The sequence below is a fragment of the Canis lupus genome, chromosome 19, assembly GCF_011100685.1.
Source record: "Canis lupus familiaris isolate Mischka breed German Shepherd chromosome 19, alternate assembly UU_Cfam_GSD_1.0, whole genome shotgun sequence".
In the NCBI taxonomy this organism is placed as follows: domain Eukaryota; kingdom Metazoa; phylum Chordata; class Mammalia; order Carnivora; family Canidae; genus Canis; species Canis lupus.
Window position 1 is genome coordinate 31,964,929 of NC_049240.1, and position 15,978 is coordinate 31,980,906.

At 50.2% G+C, this 15,978-nt stretch overlaps 1 protein-coding gene across 4 annotated transcripts in view; it reads left to right on the top strand.

Moving 5' to 3' along the window:
• Window positions 1-15,978, top strand: part of SCTR (secretin receptor) — a 71,368-nt gene that overhangs the window by 34,973 nt on the left and 20,417 nt on the right. For all 4 annotated transcript variants that reach the window (XM_038564964.1, XM_038564965.1, XM_038564966.1 and 1 more), the window contains 4 exons: window positions 1,464-1,571; window positions 7,782-7,885; window positions 14,361-14,458; window positions 15,412-15,544. In XM_038564964.1, the coding sequence (XP_038420892.1) occupies window positions 1,464-1,571; window positions 7,782-7,885; window positions 14,361-14,458; window positions 15,412-15,544 (443 nt within the window). The remainder of the gene's footprint in view (window positions 1-1,463; window positions 1,572-7,781; window positions 7,886-14,360; window positions 14,459-15,411; window positions 15,545-15,978) is intronic.

Here is a 15,978-nt window from a genome sequence, read left to right on the forward strand (position 1 = left end):
TGGGAGAGAGAGTGTGGCTGCATCATAGCACATCACAGTGCTCAAGACACGAGCAATGCCCCGTGGAGGTAGTAGCATCAGGTCTGCTGCCACCAAGCAGCCTGGAGGGTGGGATTCCGGCTCCACCAGGATTAGCTCTGTCCTCTTGCTCATGTCATTTTGCCTTTTGGAGCTTGGGCTCCTCATCTCCATCACCCATGCTGTGGGGCAGTGACCTTACCCAACCCCTACGGGCTCCACAGGGTCTGATGCATGTGCAGCGCTGATCTGGGTTGGCCCCATCCCCAGGCTTTTCTCCTGCAGGGCTGATATGAGCCAGCTGTCAGGGGGACCCTACTCATGTGGAGGGGAGCCTGCTCCCACCTCACCACCAGCCGCTCCTCTGCTGCCATCTGCACCAGGGCAGTGTCCCCATGGGCCCAGCCTGATGACCCAGGTCAGGAATCCTGCCAGATGCCCTGGCACCCTCTCCATCTGTCTGGCCAACTGGACGTGGGTTGTCTGACCTCCTGGGCAGGAGCCGTGGGCCCATGCCTTGGCTGACCTGGCCAGGCCCAGCCCTGAATTCATTTCTCCCAAAGTGAGGAAAGAGGCCCTTGAATTTTTCCACAGCTGGAAAATGCCCCAACTGCTTCGAATACAAGAGATGTGGCTCATTGTAAATGAGGCATCCTGCAGTCATATATGGAGACTTCTGGAGAAGAGAAAGGACATGGGTCAGCCCCATCTTCCAGACTCCAGAGGCTAGAATAACTCACGTAGACACAGCGGATCACCTGTTACGGGCCTTCCCAGCGCAGTGTCGCCGTCCCAGGGGCAGCTGGGGAGGCCAGAGTCACTGGGAGCCCGCAAGCTCTGGCAGTCTCTGCTCTGGTCTGGTGAGCAGTGTCCACAGCTGGAACCTGGCTGACCAGATCCTGGAATTCAGGAGTCAGTGCGCAGATGCAAGCCTGTTTTCCAAGGGATGCACACCGGGAAGGGCACAGGAGCCTGTGGTAATGCAGTGTCATGCCTGGGCCCCTCCCCAGACCGGTTAAATCAGGATCCCTGGGTGTTTTTAAGGCTCCTTAGATGTAAAGCTTTAAAGGTGTATGTTTTTAAAGCTCCTTAGATGGTGAAACTACGCAGCCAGGCTAGAGATCCCCCGCTCCCCAGTCTAATGCAAGCTGCCACCAAGAGGTATTCGCTCTTCTGTTCTAGAGAAATCCAGACCTGCCCTTGTAAGGCTGATATCAGATAATATGTGTTCTTTCCTTCCTTCGTGCCTTCAGCGTGAGTGCTTACTGTGTAGATGGCCCCAGAGATACAAAGGCACATCAGACAGCCTTTGGTTCCTGACCCGGAGAGTCACTGCCTAATGGGAACTCTGAGCAGGCCCCGGAGCGCTGGGGACGGTGACAGGTGGTGGGGGAGGCCCTCGGCCCATGCTCCATCCTGTCTAATGCTGCGGCTCCTCTTGGCAGGTTGCGAGGGGCTGTGGGACAACATGAGCTGCTGGCCCTCCTCCTTTCTGGGACAGACTGTGGAAGTGGGGTGCCCGCAATTCCTCCGGATGCTCACTGGCAGAAACGGTAACCACTCAGTGCAGGGGGTGCTGGCTGTGAGGCAGGAGGTGGCCCTCTTGTGGGGGCGCGCACTGGCCTGGAGGCCCAGGAACCTCTGGGGACAAGTGGTGGATGGAATGGTGGGAGGTGGTCCCTGCTGGGGATTGGAGGCCTTGCTTGGGGGTATGGGGTGGGCTCGATTGCAGGGTCCTAAGGGAGGGGGCCAGGAGGCCTTTACTAGGACATGATAAAGGAGACTGGGCTTGCTTCTCTCTGTCCCGTACCCCCATATAGGCTCCCCCATTTCCTTCCATGCTTCTGTCCCCTTAGCAACCAGACCGATTGTTCCAGGCCCTGGGTCTGGGTCCCACCCCGGCACAACCAAACTTTCCAGAACACTTCCTTCCTATCTGTCCATTCTACTAGGTCCTGCTGATAAACTTGCCCTCTCTGAAAGCCCCTGGCCTCCTGGGGATCTCTTGCCCCGGGGAATACTGCAGTTTACAAGGTTTTTTTTTTTTTTTTTTTTTTTTTTAAGATTTTGTTTATTTACTCATGAGAGACACACAGAGAGAGAGAGAGAGAGGCAGAGACATAAGCAGAAGGAGAAGCAGGCTCCATGCAGGGAGCCTGACATGGGAATCGATCCCAGGTCTTCAGGATCAGGCCCTGGACTGAAGGCGGCGCTAAACCGCTGAGCCACCCAGATTGCCCAAGGATTTTCTTAATTTGAGGCAGGGAGGTGGGACTGTCTCCGACAGGGAATATTCAGGGACTGACATGGTCTAAAGCCCCAGTCCTTGCTGGGCATTTTCATAAACATGGGCTCATTTTACTGTCACAACTGCCCTGTACATCAGAGACCTTGCCTCTTCCCCTTGACCCAATAATGAGCAAAAATAACAGAGACTACGAGAACTTTAGCACTTTGCCTAAGGTTCAGAGCTAGAAGGTGGAGAAACTAAGATTCAAACCCAGATTTCTCCAACTTCAAAACCAATGCTCTGTCCTTGAAGCCATGGTCAAGGTGGGACTCCAACCTCGAGATGGGGGTGACGCTGGCTGGAAGCAAGGTAGTTTCATGGCCTTTGCCCCTGCCCTCCATGAGGTCATTTAAAGCCTAAAGCCTGGCCTGGCCCTGCTGTCCTTTTTCCCTGACCAACGAGGACCTTAATGAGAATGAACCAGAAAAGATGGTCTAACACTGAAACCCACCAGCATCCCAAAGCCAGGTAAGGAAAGGATGAGGGATCCCTGGGTGGCGCAGCGGTTTGGTGCCTGCCTTTGGCCCAGGGCGCGATCCTGGAGACCCGGGATCGAATCCCACATCAGGCTCCCGGTGCATGGAGCCTGCTTCTCCCTCTGCCTGTGTCTCTGCCTCTCTCTCTCTCTGTGACTATCATAAATAAATAAAAAAAAATAAAAAAATTTTAAAAAAAGGAAAGGATGACTGGGGGTGGGGGACCAAGACCATGAAGTGTGGGAGAGGAGTGTAAATTCCTCACCGTGTAATTCTCCAGTATGCAGGTGCACACACATGTGCACATAACCCCTACCCACCCCCCCCAGATCTGAGGAGCACACTCTCCCGCTCAGCCATTGATGCCCAGCAGACGGGAACTGCAGGGGACCAGGAGACAGGTTTGAGTCCCCCTTCTCCACTTACGGCTTGGATAATGCCAGCTGCTGACACAGGTGTCCCAAATCTCAAAGCCTTCATACAGACACTACCTGCCTGCCTGACGTCCACACCAGCTGTCCCTGATTAGCACCAGGCCTGCACATGATCCTGCTTCTGCCCACACTGCCTTTGCCAGAACTCAGTTGGGTGGTGACACCGACCTGCGAGGGACATGGGAAAGCATGGTCCAGCCAGGTGTCAATCTCCGCCCGAGAGCCCAAGTTATTCATTCTCAGCCTTGATTTTCTCCTCTGTAAAATGGGGAGAATAAACAAGACCAATCTATAAGTCTGGGCTTGGAAATTAATTTTAAATATCTTTCTTTTCTTAAAAAAAAGATTTTATTTATTTATTTGCAAGAGAGAGAGAACGAGCAGTGGGGAGGGATGGGGGAGAGAAAGAGAGGGAGAGAGAGAGAGAGAGAGAGAGAGAGCAGACTCCCTGCCGAGCAGGAAGCCCTGACTCACAGCTGGATCCCAGGACCTGGAGACCACGACCAGAGCTGAAGGCAGATGCTTAGCTGACTGAGCCACCCAGGCGCCCCTAAATATCTTCCTTTGTCCTTTCTCTCCCTCTCTTTTCCCTTCTTGCCCTCCCACAACCTCCATCCTGCACACACAAGCCTGCAGGCTTACCAACAGTCTTTTCCTCCCAGCATCACCGTTCCAAGTATGTGTCGGGGGTCCCTAGAGCTCGCAACACACAAGATTGATCCACACATGGTTGACCTGGAGCAATGTGCTGGTCAGATGCAAGGCCAGGACCAGATCCTGGACTCCCTGTCCAGTGCTCCTTCCTCGCTGACCAAGTTCTCCTGTTGGAGGGACTTGAAGCTCTCCTCCTCTCCCAGCCTCTCCCTCACGGTGCTCGCAGCACCTCTGCCTCCCCCACCATCATCCCTCCTACCTTCCTGCAGCCGGGCCAGTTAGAGCCGTGCTCATGGCCAAATCCTTCCAGATCACTTGCTAGAACGCCTGCCTGCCTCATTAACTAGTAGCCCACTGACTCCTTCTGGAGGATCCCCTACGCTTTAATTGCTCAAGACCCACTGGAGAGAAAATGAGTGGGAAATATCAGAGAGGGAGACAGAACATGAGAGACTCCTAACTCCGGGAAACGGAGTAGGGGTGGTGGAAAGGGAGGTGGGCGGAGGGTGGGGGTGACTGGGTGGCAGGTACTGAGGGGGGCCCTTGATAGGATGAGCACTGGGTGTTATGCTATATGTTGGCAAACTGAACTCCAATTAAAAAAAATACTTAAAAAAAAAAGACCCACCGGAGTTCACCGGGGGTGCAGGTCCAGGTCTGCTCCCTGCGGGTGAGGAAGCTGGGGTCCCGCCCCTACCTCTGCTGCAGTTTCTTCTTGCTGCCACGCGGTGTCGCTGCGGGGCCGCAGGAACCACCCGTCTCGGCGTCCACGGGGAGGCCCAGCCCGCTGAGAGCCCTGCGCCTGTTGGGGGGCAGTGTCGTCTCACCCTCCCCCGCAACCCCCCAGCCCCAGGCCCAGGGTACCAGCCAGTCCAGGGGCGCGGGTCAGCACTAGTCTGGGCTCAGCCACCAAGAACCATCTTCTTAGCACCTCCTTCCCTCCCCAGAGATCCCAGATCCGCCTACCCCAGTCAGGAAGGAAAGCTTCCCTCAGTCCCGCAGGATTCCAGGGGCCCCCAGCGCAACGCACGGAGGAGCACCCAGTGAGGACATGAGGACAGTCGGGTGTTTTGGACCAACCCTTCCTTTTGAAAGAAGAAAATAATAATCATAAGTTTAACTATTTCTCAGGGCACCCACTACAGGGGCCCAGGGGTTGGCTGTGCATGTGACTGAGGAAACTGCCGGCCGGAATCTGCCCCCAGATATTTTTCTGTATGTGCCAAGGTCTAGAATGTTCCCTCCAGGATGCATTCCTGTGATTCTTAATGGAGCACCGGTCTTCGGAGTTCCTAGTTAGAAAACACACCTCCCGGGCAGGGGCAGGCTTTGGCCTTTCCCTTCTGTCTTGGGATTGGAGTCTTAAAGCAGTAGAGGTTCCTAGCCTGATTAGGGTCCTGGAGCCTTTTGAGAATTGGATCAAAGCTGCGGACGGGCTCTTCTCCAAACTGCACATATGTATATGCACAAAAATACTGACTGTACCTGCAAGGAACCTCAAGGTATACAGTGTCCTGAACCTGGTAATGACCCCTGACCTATTAGAAATTAACTCCAGAGGAAGTGGGTGGGGTTGAAGGGACTCTAGAGAGAGCCCAACCCTTGTCTCTGCCACAGTTCTGCAAAGAGCCCTGTCAGCAAAGGGCACTGCCTTGTTAGCCACACCAGGGCCTAGCCTGGATCACATGCAGCCTCTGTCTGGGGCATCCCACTGGGTCAGTGAGGAGGAGACCCTCAAACAGGCAGCCCAGGCCAGCCTCTAGGCACACACTGATACGATACCTAGTTCTGGGCTCCAGGGAGTTTGTGTTCTCTTAATTCAACTTCCCATCCAGCCGGCCTAAATCTGACCACCATTCTTTCCTGTTGCACAGCCTCACTCCCTTGACTTAACTGTGGAAATCTCCCACCCCCTCCTAAATTCCATGACTCCAAGCCCTACCACCCCTGGTCTATTTTGGAAAAGCTAAAAGGAGGAGGGAGTCACACTCTGGTGTTCACTTGTGCCTGGCACCAGCCTGGGCCCTTTCCGCATGCTATCATGTTTCCTGCCCAGTCTTGCAGAGTGAGTGGTTATTCTCACTGGCACAGAGAAGTGATGCCCCTAAGGTCACACCCAGATGGCCAAGAGGCAGTGCCGGGTTTCAGACTCAGATCTGGCTAGTTGGAAACCCGTCCTCCAGGTCTCAGGAGCCCTCATGGACTGGCATTCCCTAGATCCAGAAGTCCGTGGTCTCCTGGTGCTAGAAGCTTCCCCGGGACTGCAGAGTCACATCCTGGCTGGGGACTGTTGCTCAATTCTGGGGCTCGGTTTTCTTGTCTGTAGAATAAGCTAGTGGTACCTCCCTCACTGGGTGCTATGACGATTCGATCAGAATCTGTACATTAGCATCGTGGCTGGTTCTAGAAATGCCAGCCAGATTTCTCTAGTTCAGTGGAACCTGTTTGACCCTGAGCCCTGTGAACCATTCAGTCAATGGAAGGCACCTCCTCCTGGTGGCTTCCCAAGGCTTCCTTCTCAGCTGGCAGCTCCCCTTCCCATGTCTTCAGGCTGCTGTTCTAAAAGGTCCTTGTAGGCAAACTTCCCTGTTCTCTTATAGAAGAGTTTAGAGAGGGCGCTTCATCTGCACTCAGTGGCTCTTCTGGCCAGCTAGTCAGCAAACAGATGAGCAAGGGGTCTGGGTAGGCACCTGGAGCCCTCAGGAACTCATCCTCTGCCAGGGGAGGCGGGAAAGCCAGCCACCACTGTGTGTGGGGCTCTGGACTTGGCTTTGGCCCTGTGCTGGAGAAGGGCAGTGAGCTCTGCGGGAAGACTGCAGTTATCCTGTGATTCACAATGCAGAGAAATGCAGACGTGTGGCCTGAAGGACTGAGAAGACCCTCCTTTCCATGAGGGGTGGCCCCCTGGGAGGTTGACCTCAGTGCCGCTGCTCTGGTGGTGGTTTTCAGGTGTTGGTTAGCAGGTTGTGGACTTAGATTTGAAACGGAACTTCCTTGGTGCAGCAGTAGCACCAGGAGCCAGAGGAAATTTCACCATGGGTGTGGCCAGATCCTTTCCAAGGGTGCCAGATTCTCGGGGAAGCCACCCATGAAACGACAGTGCAGACCTGGGATCAGGATAACCAGGAGAAAGAAAGGGGGCCAGTACATAGTGTGTGGCTAAGATTAAGGGTTGGAGACCTGGGGTCAAATCTCATTTCCCCCACATCCTATGCTGTGATCTTAAGCAGATTATTTAACTGCTTTTGCCTCAGTTTCCCCAACTGTAAAATGGATGCAGTATTTACATGTTATAATTTATTTTACAGGAAAAGTAACTGCCTAGCTCATAGTCTTGCTAGGATTATGAGTTGCTACCTGCCATAGGCTTAGAACGGTGTCTGGCACATAGTAATCACCATGTGTTATTATAGTAGAGCTCAGAATTTTATAATTGAGTAAATAAATCATCATTAGTGAGGTGAATGGGTTTTTTTTGGTTAGGGTTGTATAATCAAAATTGCTTGAGGCTGTTGTCCTTGAGCACGACACTTGGCCTCTTGAATCTTATGGGACGCTGCAATCCCTTGAAAGAGTACTGGTGTCCTCCCAGCGTGAAGGTTTATTATTCACCTCCTGTGAACACCCAGCGGATTGGGGAGCAGCCCCTGTTTTGGGAAAACCCTCAAAAAGCCAGAAGTGGCACCCCAGCCAGTAGGGGTGGAGTATGGGGAAGTCCCTCCTGGAGCGCCAAGGGACCTTGGAGCTGAGATTGGAGCCTGGGAAGGGAAGGTGAGGGGTGGGGTGGGGGTGGGAATGGAGGTGAGGGATGGGGTGACCTCAAGTCCTATGGGGGGCTTGGGGTCCAGCGGAGGAAAGCTGCTGGGACCATAGGGTGCTGCTCACCTGCAGGATGCTTGGCCCCCATAGGTTCCATGTTTCGAAACTGCACGCAGGATGGCTGGTCGGAGACCTTCCCCAGGCCGGACCTGGCCTGTGGGGTTAACGTGAATGATTCGTCCAATGAGAAGCGGGTAAGCCTGTCTGCCCCTCTTTTCCAGGTGGGGGCCTGTAGGGTGAGAAGCCCTCTGGGAGAGGACAGAGTAGGGCCAGCCCTGGGTCAAGATCAGGGGACTGGGAGCTGCTCCTGTTACCCCCCATGTCCCCTGCTCATCACCTGGGGTTCACAGGGCCTGCCTCGCTGCCCTGGTCTGGTGTTCATGACGGAGATGGCGTTCCCGAAGACCCAGACACGGTGAGAACTGCCCTGTGCCACCACGAGACGGGGGGTGATTTAGTCATGAAAGCGAAAGAGAAGCAACATGGTGGCTAAATGCCTGGACCCAGACTGGAGAGTCTGAACCCTGACTGTGACCTTGGTCGGGGAGGGAAGGACTTAACTTCTCTGTGCTTCAGTTTCTCCATCGAGGAAATGTGGCTAATAATGGTTGTGACCTCACAGACTTGTCAAGAGAACCAAATGAGGTAACCCAGGGAAGTGCTGAGCAGGGTGCCTGGCTACAGTAAGTGCTCAATAAATGTTTGCTCTCGGGGTGTCTTGGGCTCTGATGGGAAGAAACGAGCAGACTGGTATAGGGCTGGCCCATTTAAGAGGGGATGCTGACCAGTGGGCTGAGCTTCTCCGGGTGCCTGGAGTGCCCAGGAGTTTCAGAGAGCCCCTCATCCTTACTTTTCCTGCCTGATTTGTACACATCCTTCAAGACTCCACTCCTGCCCATCAACTCCAGAAAGCCCTTTCTTCCCACCTCCCCACCCCAGGATGGGCTCCCTTAATATGTTTCATTGGCCCCCACCTACTACCTACTACGTTAAATGAAATTGTCAGCATGTGCCATGGGCATCCATCTCTCTCACTAAAATGCGAGCTCTTCAAAGGCTTTAATTCACTTAACCAACATTTATTAAGCACCTACTATGAGCCAGACTTGGGTCTAGGTGTAGGGATATTACAGGGACAAATCAGTAGCTTGTTCACTTCCAGGCCTCCAGACCCCAGCACAATGCCTGGCACCTACCAGGTGCCCAATGAATGTTTGTTGTTGTAGTGACCACCTACCGTGAGCTGGCTGCTTGATACAGTTACACGAAATCCTCAGAAAGATTCATTGTAAAATTGTCCCTATTTTGCAGATGAAGAAACCGAGGCTCAGAGGGGTTAAGGAACATGCTCAGAAACTAGTGGAGGCAAGAGTCAAACCAAGTTAATTCCAAAAAGAGCCTGTGTTCTTTCCTCTAGTTTCTTTTTTTTTTTTTTTTAAGATTTTATTTATTTATTCATGAGAAATACAGAGAGAGGCAGAGACACAGTGAGGGGGAGAAACAGGCTCCCTGTGGGGAACCCAATGCAGGACTCGATCCTGGGACCCCAGGATCACGACCTGAGCCAAAGGCAGATGCTCAACCACTGAGCCACCCAGGCGTCCTATCCTTCCTCTAGCTTCTGCTACCTCCCTAGTACAGTGCATGCCCCCTGTGAGATGCTCTTTTGTAGCCCCGTGGGCTAAACTCCCCAGTGGGAGTCCAGATGGACAGGTTTACTGGTCCCTTGGAGGATGGGGTGAGGGTGTTAGAGAAGCATGGGTGGGGAGGAGAGAGCAGCAGAGTGAAGGGAGAAAGGATGAGGTCTTGAGACAGACTATACCCACTTCTGAATTTATTCTAAGACTCTTACCTCTGGCCAGTTCTGCTCTGTATGGAGACCAATTGGGGAACCAGAGTGGAGACTTGAGTTTCTTCCCTCCCAGGGCTTGTCATCCTGTTTGGGGAAACACACGAGGTCTTCAGATCTGGCCAGAGCAGGGTGCTTTAATAACGAGACCAACAAGCATTGATCAGTGGGTACCGATGGTTTTGAAGGACCCCTGCAGGTTACCACTTCTATCATTGAGTATCTGAGGACAGGAAGTTTATGTGATCACATTGTCAAAAGCCATAAAATTAAGAAAGAACCGTCTTATGATGGATGGCATCTTAAGGTTCAAAAGGATGCTCTGGGCTGCAAGAAATAGAAATTTCCAACTTGCCTAATAAACAAATGTGGCTCGTAACTGGGGGTGCAGAAAACAGGCTTCAGAATTCTTTAACAAAGCAGCCCTAAGAAGCTGCCGAAGGATGAGTTCTTTCCATTTCTCCACCTGCTATCCTGATGGCTTCTTCTTGAGGCTGGCACCTCTCTTGATGGAAGGTGACTGCCATTGGTGATGACAGCCACAGACTCCTCGATGCCTGCTTGTCCAGGAGGAGGGACAGCCTGATTTTCTATGGCTCTTTCCTAAAAGTAGGAAAACTTCTTTACCCAAACCCCCGCAAGCTTGTCCTCATATGACTTGAGGCCCCAAATGACTTGAGCCTGTCCACCCCTGGACCATCCTTGGCAAAGGGATGGGACACAGGATTGACCTAGGCCAGTGGTTCTCAAACCTTTTGGCCTTGGAACCCTTTTACACACTTAAAAATTATTGAGGACCCCAGGGAGCTTTTGTTTTTGTGAGTTATCTCTATTGAAACCACATCTGAGACACTGTTGGCTTAGACCAGTCAGCTGGGAAAGGACAAAGCCCAGGGCCTTAACCATGATATTCATCCAGGATTGAAACTAAAATAACCGGGAGCTAAAATTTAACAAAGATAAGTGCAAAGTTTGGACTTAACTCAGAATTTTAATTGACCAAAAATAGTGGAAAGGAGACCTACCTTGGCTTCAATGCCCATAAAAAAATTTAAAAAAAAATTAAAATCCCTAAGATCAGAAGGGTTTCCAGACTGTGTGATTTACTGGAGCCTAGATTCTGGTCCATGCTTTGTCTTTTACTCTGAGATCTGAATCATCCTATTGACTGAAAAAGAAATGTCTTTTTTCTTTTAATCAAATGATGATGGAAATGTGCATTTGTTGGTTGTCTTTTTTTCAATTTCCTTACTTGGCACATGCCACTCTACTTATTGACAAATGCCCATAGTGGACTCCAATTGGCAGAAAGACCAGGCTGCCGCTTGAGTGAATAAAATGGGTTTGCTTACCTACAGCAGAGGTTGCCACAGCCTTTGCAAGTAAAGTTTTATTGAGACATAGCTACGGCCATTTGCACTACAAGAGCAGAGCTGAGCAGCGGCAAGACACCAAATGGCATCCAAAGTCTAAAACATTTATTATCTATCCTTTTACAGAAAAAGTCTGCTGACCCCTGATCTAGAGGATGCAGAAGGAATTTGGCCCAGTCAGGAAATACAGCAGAGAGACACGCAGCTTGATCTAGGACAGACAGCAGTGAGGCTTCTGGATCCCAAGCCCCCTGGGGGGTGGCACCCACTGCAGATGTGGAGGGCTGGCATACTGAGGACACAGCAGGCCCAGCTCTTTCTGGGTCAGAACTTAAACACACAATGCAGGAGCAAGTGGGGTTGGCTGGCGTCCTGAGGGTTCCCTGGCAGACAAAAAACCCGACCTCAGGACAGTGCAGAATATTCAGGCCAAACACCCCATACTTGTCACCCCCTGCCTCCTCATGCTGTCACAGACTGGCCCAAATCTGCTTCTGAACTGGGAGCTGCCAAACCATAGTTCCTAGGAGTGAGGCTCATGCCCTCAGGTATGGGGCTCATCCTGCCCATGGCAAGATTATAGGCTGACATTTATTGGTCCTCTGATTTCTTAACATCTGACTGCTCCTCGATGTCCCAAAGTCCAGGCACGGTTAATTTAGCAAAGGCAGCTTACTGCCTTTTTGGCTCTCTTCCTCATTCCTGGGAGGTGGCTCCTGGTTTCTGGGATCATAGTCACCTCAGCGGGGAAGCTCAATGTCACATGGCAACCATCCCATCAAACACTACCTCTTGCTCTCAGAAAATTTTTGGTCACCCTGAGTCAGATTTCTTTTTGGTAACTTCCTCACCCTGGAGCTCACACACTGGGTCTTATGCATCTACCTGTCAGTCATTCTAATACTTTTCTCCCCCAAGTTTGTTTGTTTCCTTGGGGCGTAATATACCCAGTTTTTTCACGCACTCTTCCCTTCTCCTGAAATGTTCCAGTTTATCAATGTGCCTCTTAAAATACCATGCCCAGAATTGGACATAACATTCTAAACACCCCCAATGTTTCCTGCTGTCCCACAGCACTCCATTATTGTAACTGAGATTGGCCTAATTTTTTTAGCAGCTCTCTCATACTCATACTTCCTATGACCGATGACTTGTGTTGAAGGGTGGAAGGATGATGGGGGTGGAGGTGGAGGTGGGGAAAAATTAACACGCTCCAAGTGTCTTCTAAGTGCCAGGCATTGTCTAGATACCCCACCTGATACCTTATTTGTTCCTACAAGCCTGCAAAGTAGATATTATCTACATTTTGCAGATGAGGAATCTGAGGCTCAGAGAAGTTAAGTAATTTGCCCAAGGTCACACGGCTGGTGAGTAACAGCCCTGGGTTTGGAAACCTTGTCTCTGGGCTCTGAAGCCGCATTCTTTCTCTGCAATATTAACACCACGGAGCTTGGGCCATTTGAACTTCAAGGTCATTTTCATATGAACAGCTGTCAGCAAGGTTTCCCCAAAACTATCCTTGTGCCTGTTTTTTCTTTTCTTTTCTTTTCTTTTTTAAATTAATTACCCTTTTCTTCTGGCTATAAAATAGTACTTACCCACTGGAGAGAAATGAAAAGTGTGGAAAAAATACAAATAAAAATAACAACTATGTCCACAAACTTACCACCCCAAGTTAACCATTATTAACATCTAATACATCTTTTTACAATCTTGTGATCTATGCATGTATGAGATTGAACCACATGAAATGACCAGTATTCAATCATTTGACCTACAAAAAAAAAGGGCATTTTCATGTCATTCAACTTACCACTTTTTTAAAACAGATGGCAAGAATCACACTGTACATGTAAAATTTGAATTCTGCTTTTTCGCTTAATGTTACATTCTTAGCATGTGCTGACATCTTTTAAAACTCTTGGTGAGCATCATCTTAATGGTGGCATACATTAAAATAATTTAATTTAAAATAATTTTGTTAATTGTTCTTCTATTGTTGGACATTTGAGTGTTTTTCATCACAATGATTCTGTGATAAATATCTTGTGATGTATAAATATGCTTTTCCTTTTGTGTTTATTTCTTCTTGTGTGTGTGTGCTCATTTCTTAGAACTAATTGTTAGAGGTAGAAGGGAGGTCAAAAGGAGAACACTTTTTTTTTTGGAATACACTTTTTAAAAAAGATTTTATTTATTCATTCATGAGAGACGCAGAAAGAGAGGCAGAGACACAGGCAGAGGAAGAAGCAGACTCCCTGCAGGGAGCCTGGTGTGGGACTCGATCCCAGGATCCTGGGATCAGGACCTGAGCCAAAGGCAGACTCTCAACCACTGAGCCACCCAGGCATCCCGGAATGCATATTTCAAAGGTTCTTGATACATGATACTTTCCAGAGAGATTGAAGCAATTTTTACTCCCACTATACCATCACCTGCATAGGATATTATTGCCTTTAAATATTTGTTAATTTGGTTGGGAACAAATGGTATATAACATTATTTGTTTAATTTTCATTTCTCTGATTTCTTTTTAAGACTGTCATACTAGTTTTTTTTTATCTAAAAGATGCAAAGTTTATATTTATATTTATATGTCACATTTTTCCATCCCATTGAGATCTTTCTGAATCAAAGAAGAGTCAGTAGTGTGAGGTGGTGGTTGGCTGCATTAATAGGCGTGCGGTGTACAGGTCAGGGGAAGTGATGATCCTCCTTCCTGGTCAGAGAATACATTGGAGCTTTCCAGCTACCAGTTCTGGGTGTCTTATTTAGGAAGGATGTTGACAATAGAGCATATCAATTGAACAGAAGGATGAAGGATTGTGGCAAGAGATTGAAGACACAGGAAAAATGTCATTCTGAGAATGTATGTGAGAGATGAGTGAGTAGAATAGCAGTATTAAGAAATGACAGATCTCTGTACGATATTTGCAACTCTTCTATAAGTCCAAAACGATCTCAAAATGACACGTTTATTTTTAAAAATAACGATAGGCCTTAGGTACGGACAAATTCAATTTATTTCAAGTGGCTCCAGGAGTGGGTCCAGAAGAAGAACCAATAAGTACAATTGAAAAGTAATAGATTTTAGCTTCACAGGAGAAAAAAACGATCTAATATTTTTGCACTGCTGTATAGCAGCTGACTTCCTAAAAGGCAGTGAGCCTGTATTCCTGGAGGTGTTCAAGCAAAAGGCTTGAATTCAGGGTGGTGGTAAGGGGCGCTATACATGGAGTAGAAGCTTGAGTTTGGCAGCAGATGATCCCCGAGGCTTTCTCCAAAGCCAAGATGTTCCCAGTCTATGAATTGAGGCCCATGGAGTGATCAGTGTAGCAGTCCCTATTGAAAGGTTCAAGTGGCCCCAGCAGGTATCTCTGAGGCAGAAAACAGCACAGGCGGCCGGGTGGGCGGGTGGGTGGGGCTGACACACGCCTCTCTCTGCAGCACGAGTACCTGATGAAGCTGAAGGTCATGTACACCGTGGGCTATAGCTCCTCCCTGGTGATGCTCCTGGTCGCCCTCAGCATCCTCTGTGCTTTCCGGTGAGAACACATTGCCAGCCCTCTGTCTCCCCAGCCTTCTCCAGGCACAGAACTTGGGTCTCTTTAAATTACTTGGGCCAGAAAAATGAAGGTATGGGTGGGCCACCTTGTGGCCTCTTGCTCTCGATCTTACCTGTGGCAAAACACTAATATCCCTGTGGCCTTATTCATATTTCTATTCATTTAGCATTTCCTGACCATATCTAGGAACTTACTGCACCACTTGCTTTACATGTGCTATTTGTAATTTTCACACAACGCTGTAAGATAGGTATCATGAGCCCCATTTCATAGGGATGTTAGCCAGACTCTTGGTTGCAAGAAATAGAAATCCACCTTAAAACAGTTTAAGGAAACAAAGGTGACCTGACCTACATAATTGACAAAGTCGGGAGTATCTTCCCGGCTTTAGGAATGGCTGGATCTAGGTGCTCAAAGGTATCAGCAGAACTAGATTGTCTCCCTCCCTTTCTCAACTCTGCATTGGCCTCATCCCTAGGCAGGCTCTCTGCAGGGGTGGCAGAGACAACCACCAGCAGCCCCAGGGGTACATTCCACGGGCTCAGCCACATCAGGACAAGGAGAGCCGCTTGCCCATTAGTTGCAGTGAAAGTCCTGGGGTGGGGTGGGGGGAGGTTCTCATAGGTCGCGCTTGGGTCGCACACCCAGCCTGAGCCAATCACTGCAGCCAGGGGTTGGAGTACTCTGATTGGTCAGGTCTATCAACAGGGTAGGGGGTTTGGAGCCACCCCCACCCAGCGCTGGGATGGGTTCCCCATAAGAAAGCCTACTTCTGGTACCAGAAGACTGAACGAGTATCCGACTTTGACCCTTTCTGCAGAGGAGGAGGCTCAGGCTCTGGCAGGTGAAAAGGTTTGCTCAAGGTTGTAGAGCTAATGTGTGGCAGAGTGCCTGTGGCTCTGGCCCCACACCCTTGCATTCTTTCCCTCCAGGAGGCTCCACTGCACCCGAAACTACATCCATATGCACCTTTTCGTGTCCTTCATCCTGCGTGCCCTGTCCAACTTCATCAAGGACGCGGTGCTCTTCTCCTCGGACGATGTTGCTCACTGTGATGCCCACAGGGTAACACACCTGCAGGCCCCAGCGTGTGGCCAGGCCTGCCCGCCTTCCCCAGCCTAATTTTTGAAAGGGTGGCGGCCCCATTGCCCCGCCCCCAAGTACCTACTTTGGCTGCACTTCATGCCTAGAGCAGAGGGGCCGGTGCTGGACTAGACCTGGGGATGGGGGGAGAGTCCTGAGTCTCCAGTGCACAGTCTGGGTCATGTCTGTGAGCAGTTTGTCAGGAAGCTGCTGGAGGCTGCCCTTTGACTCCCAGCATCTAGGAGTGGATTAGCCACTGGAGCAATGAGATAGGTAGCGAGGCTTTCCCTCCACCTGCCAAGTCCCAGCTGTGGACAGATGGCCAAGTCTAAAGAGGATTGAGGTTGGTTGTAGAAAGCAAAATGGGAGCACACGCCTGTGTGTCCACATCTGCAGGTCTGTAGTAAAACTATTGT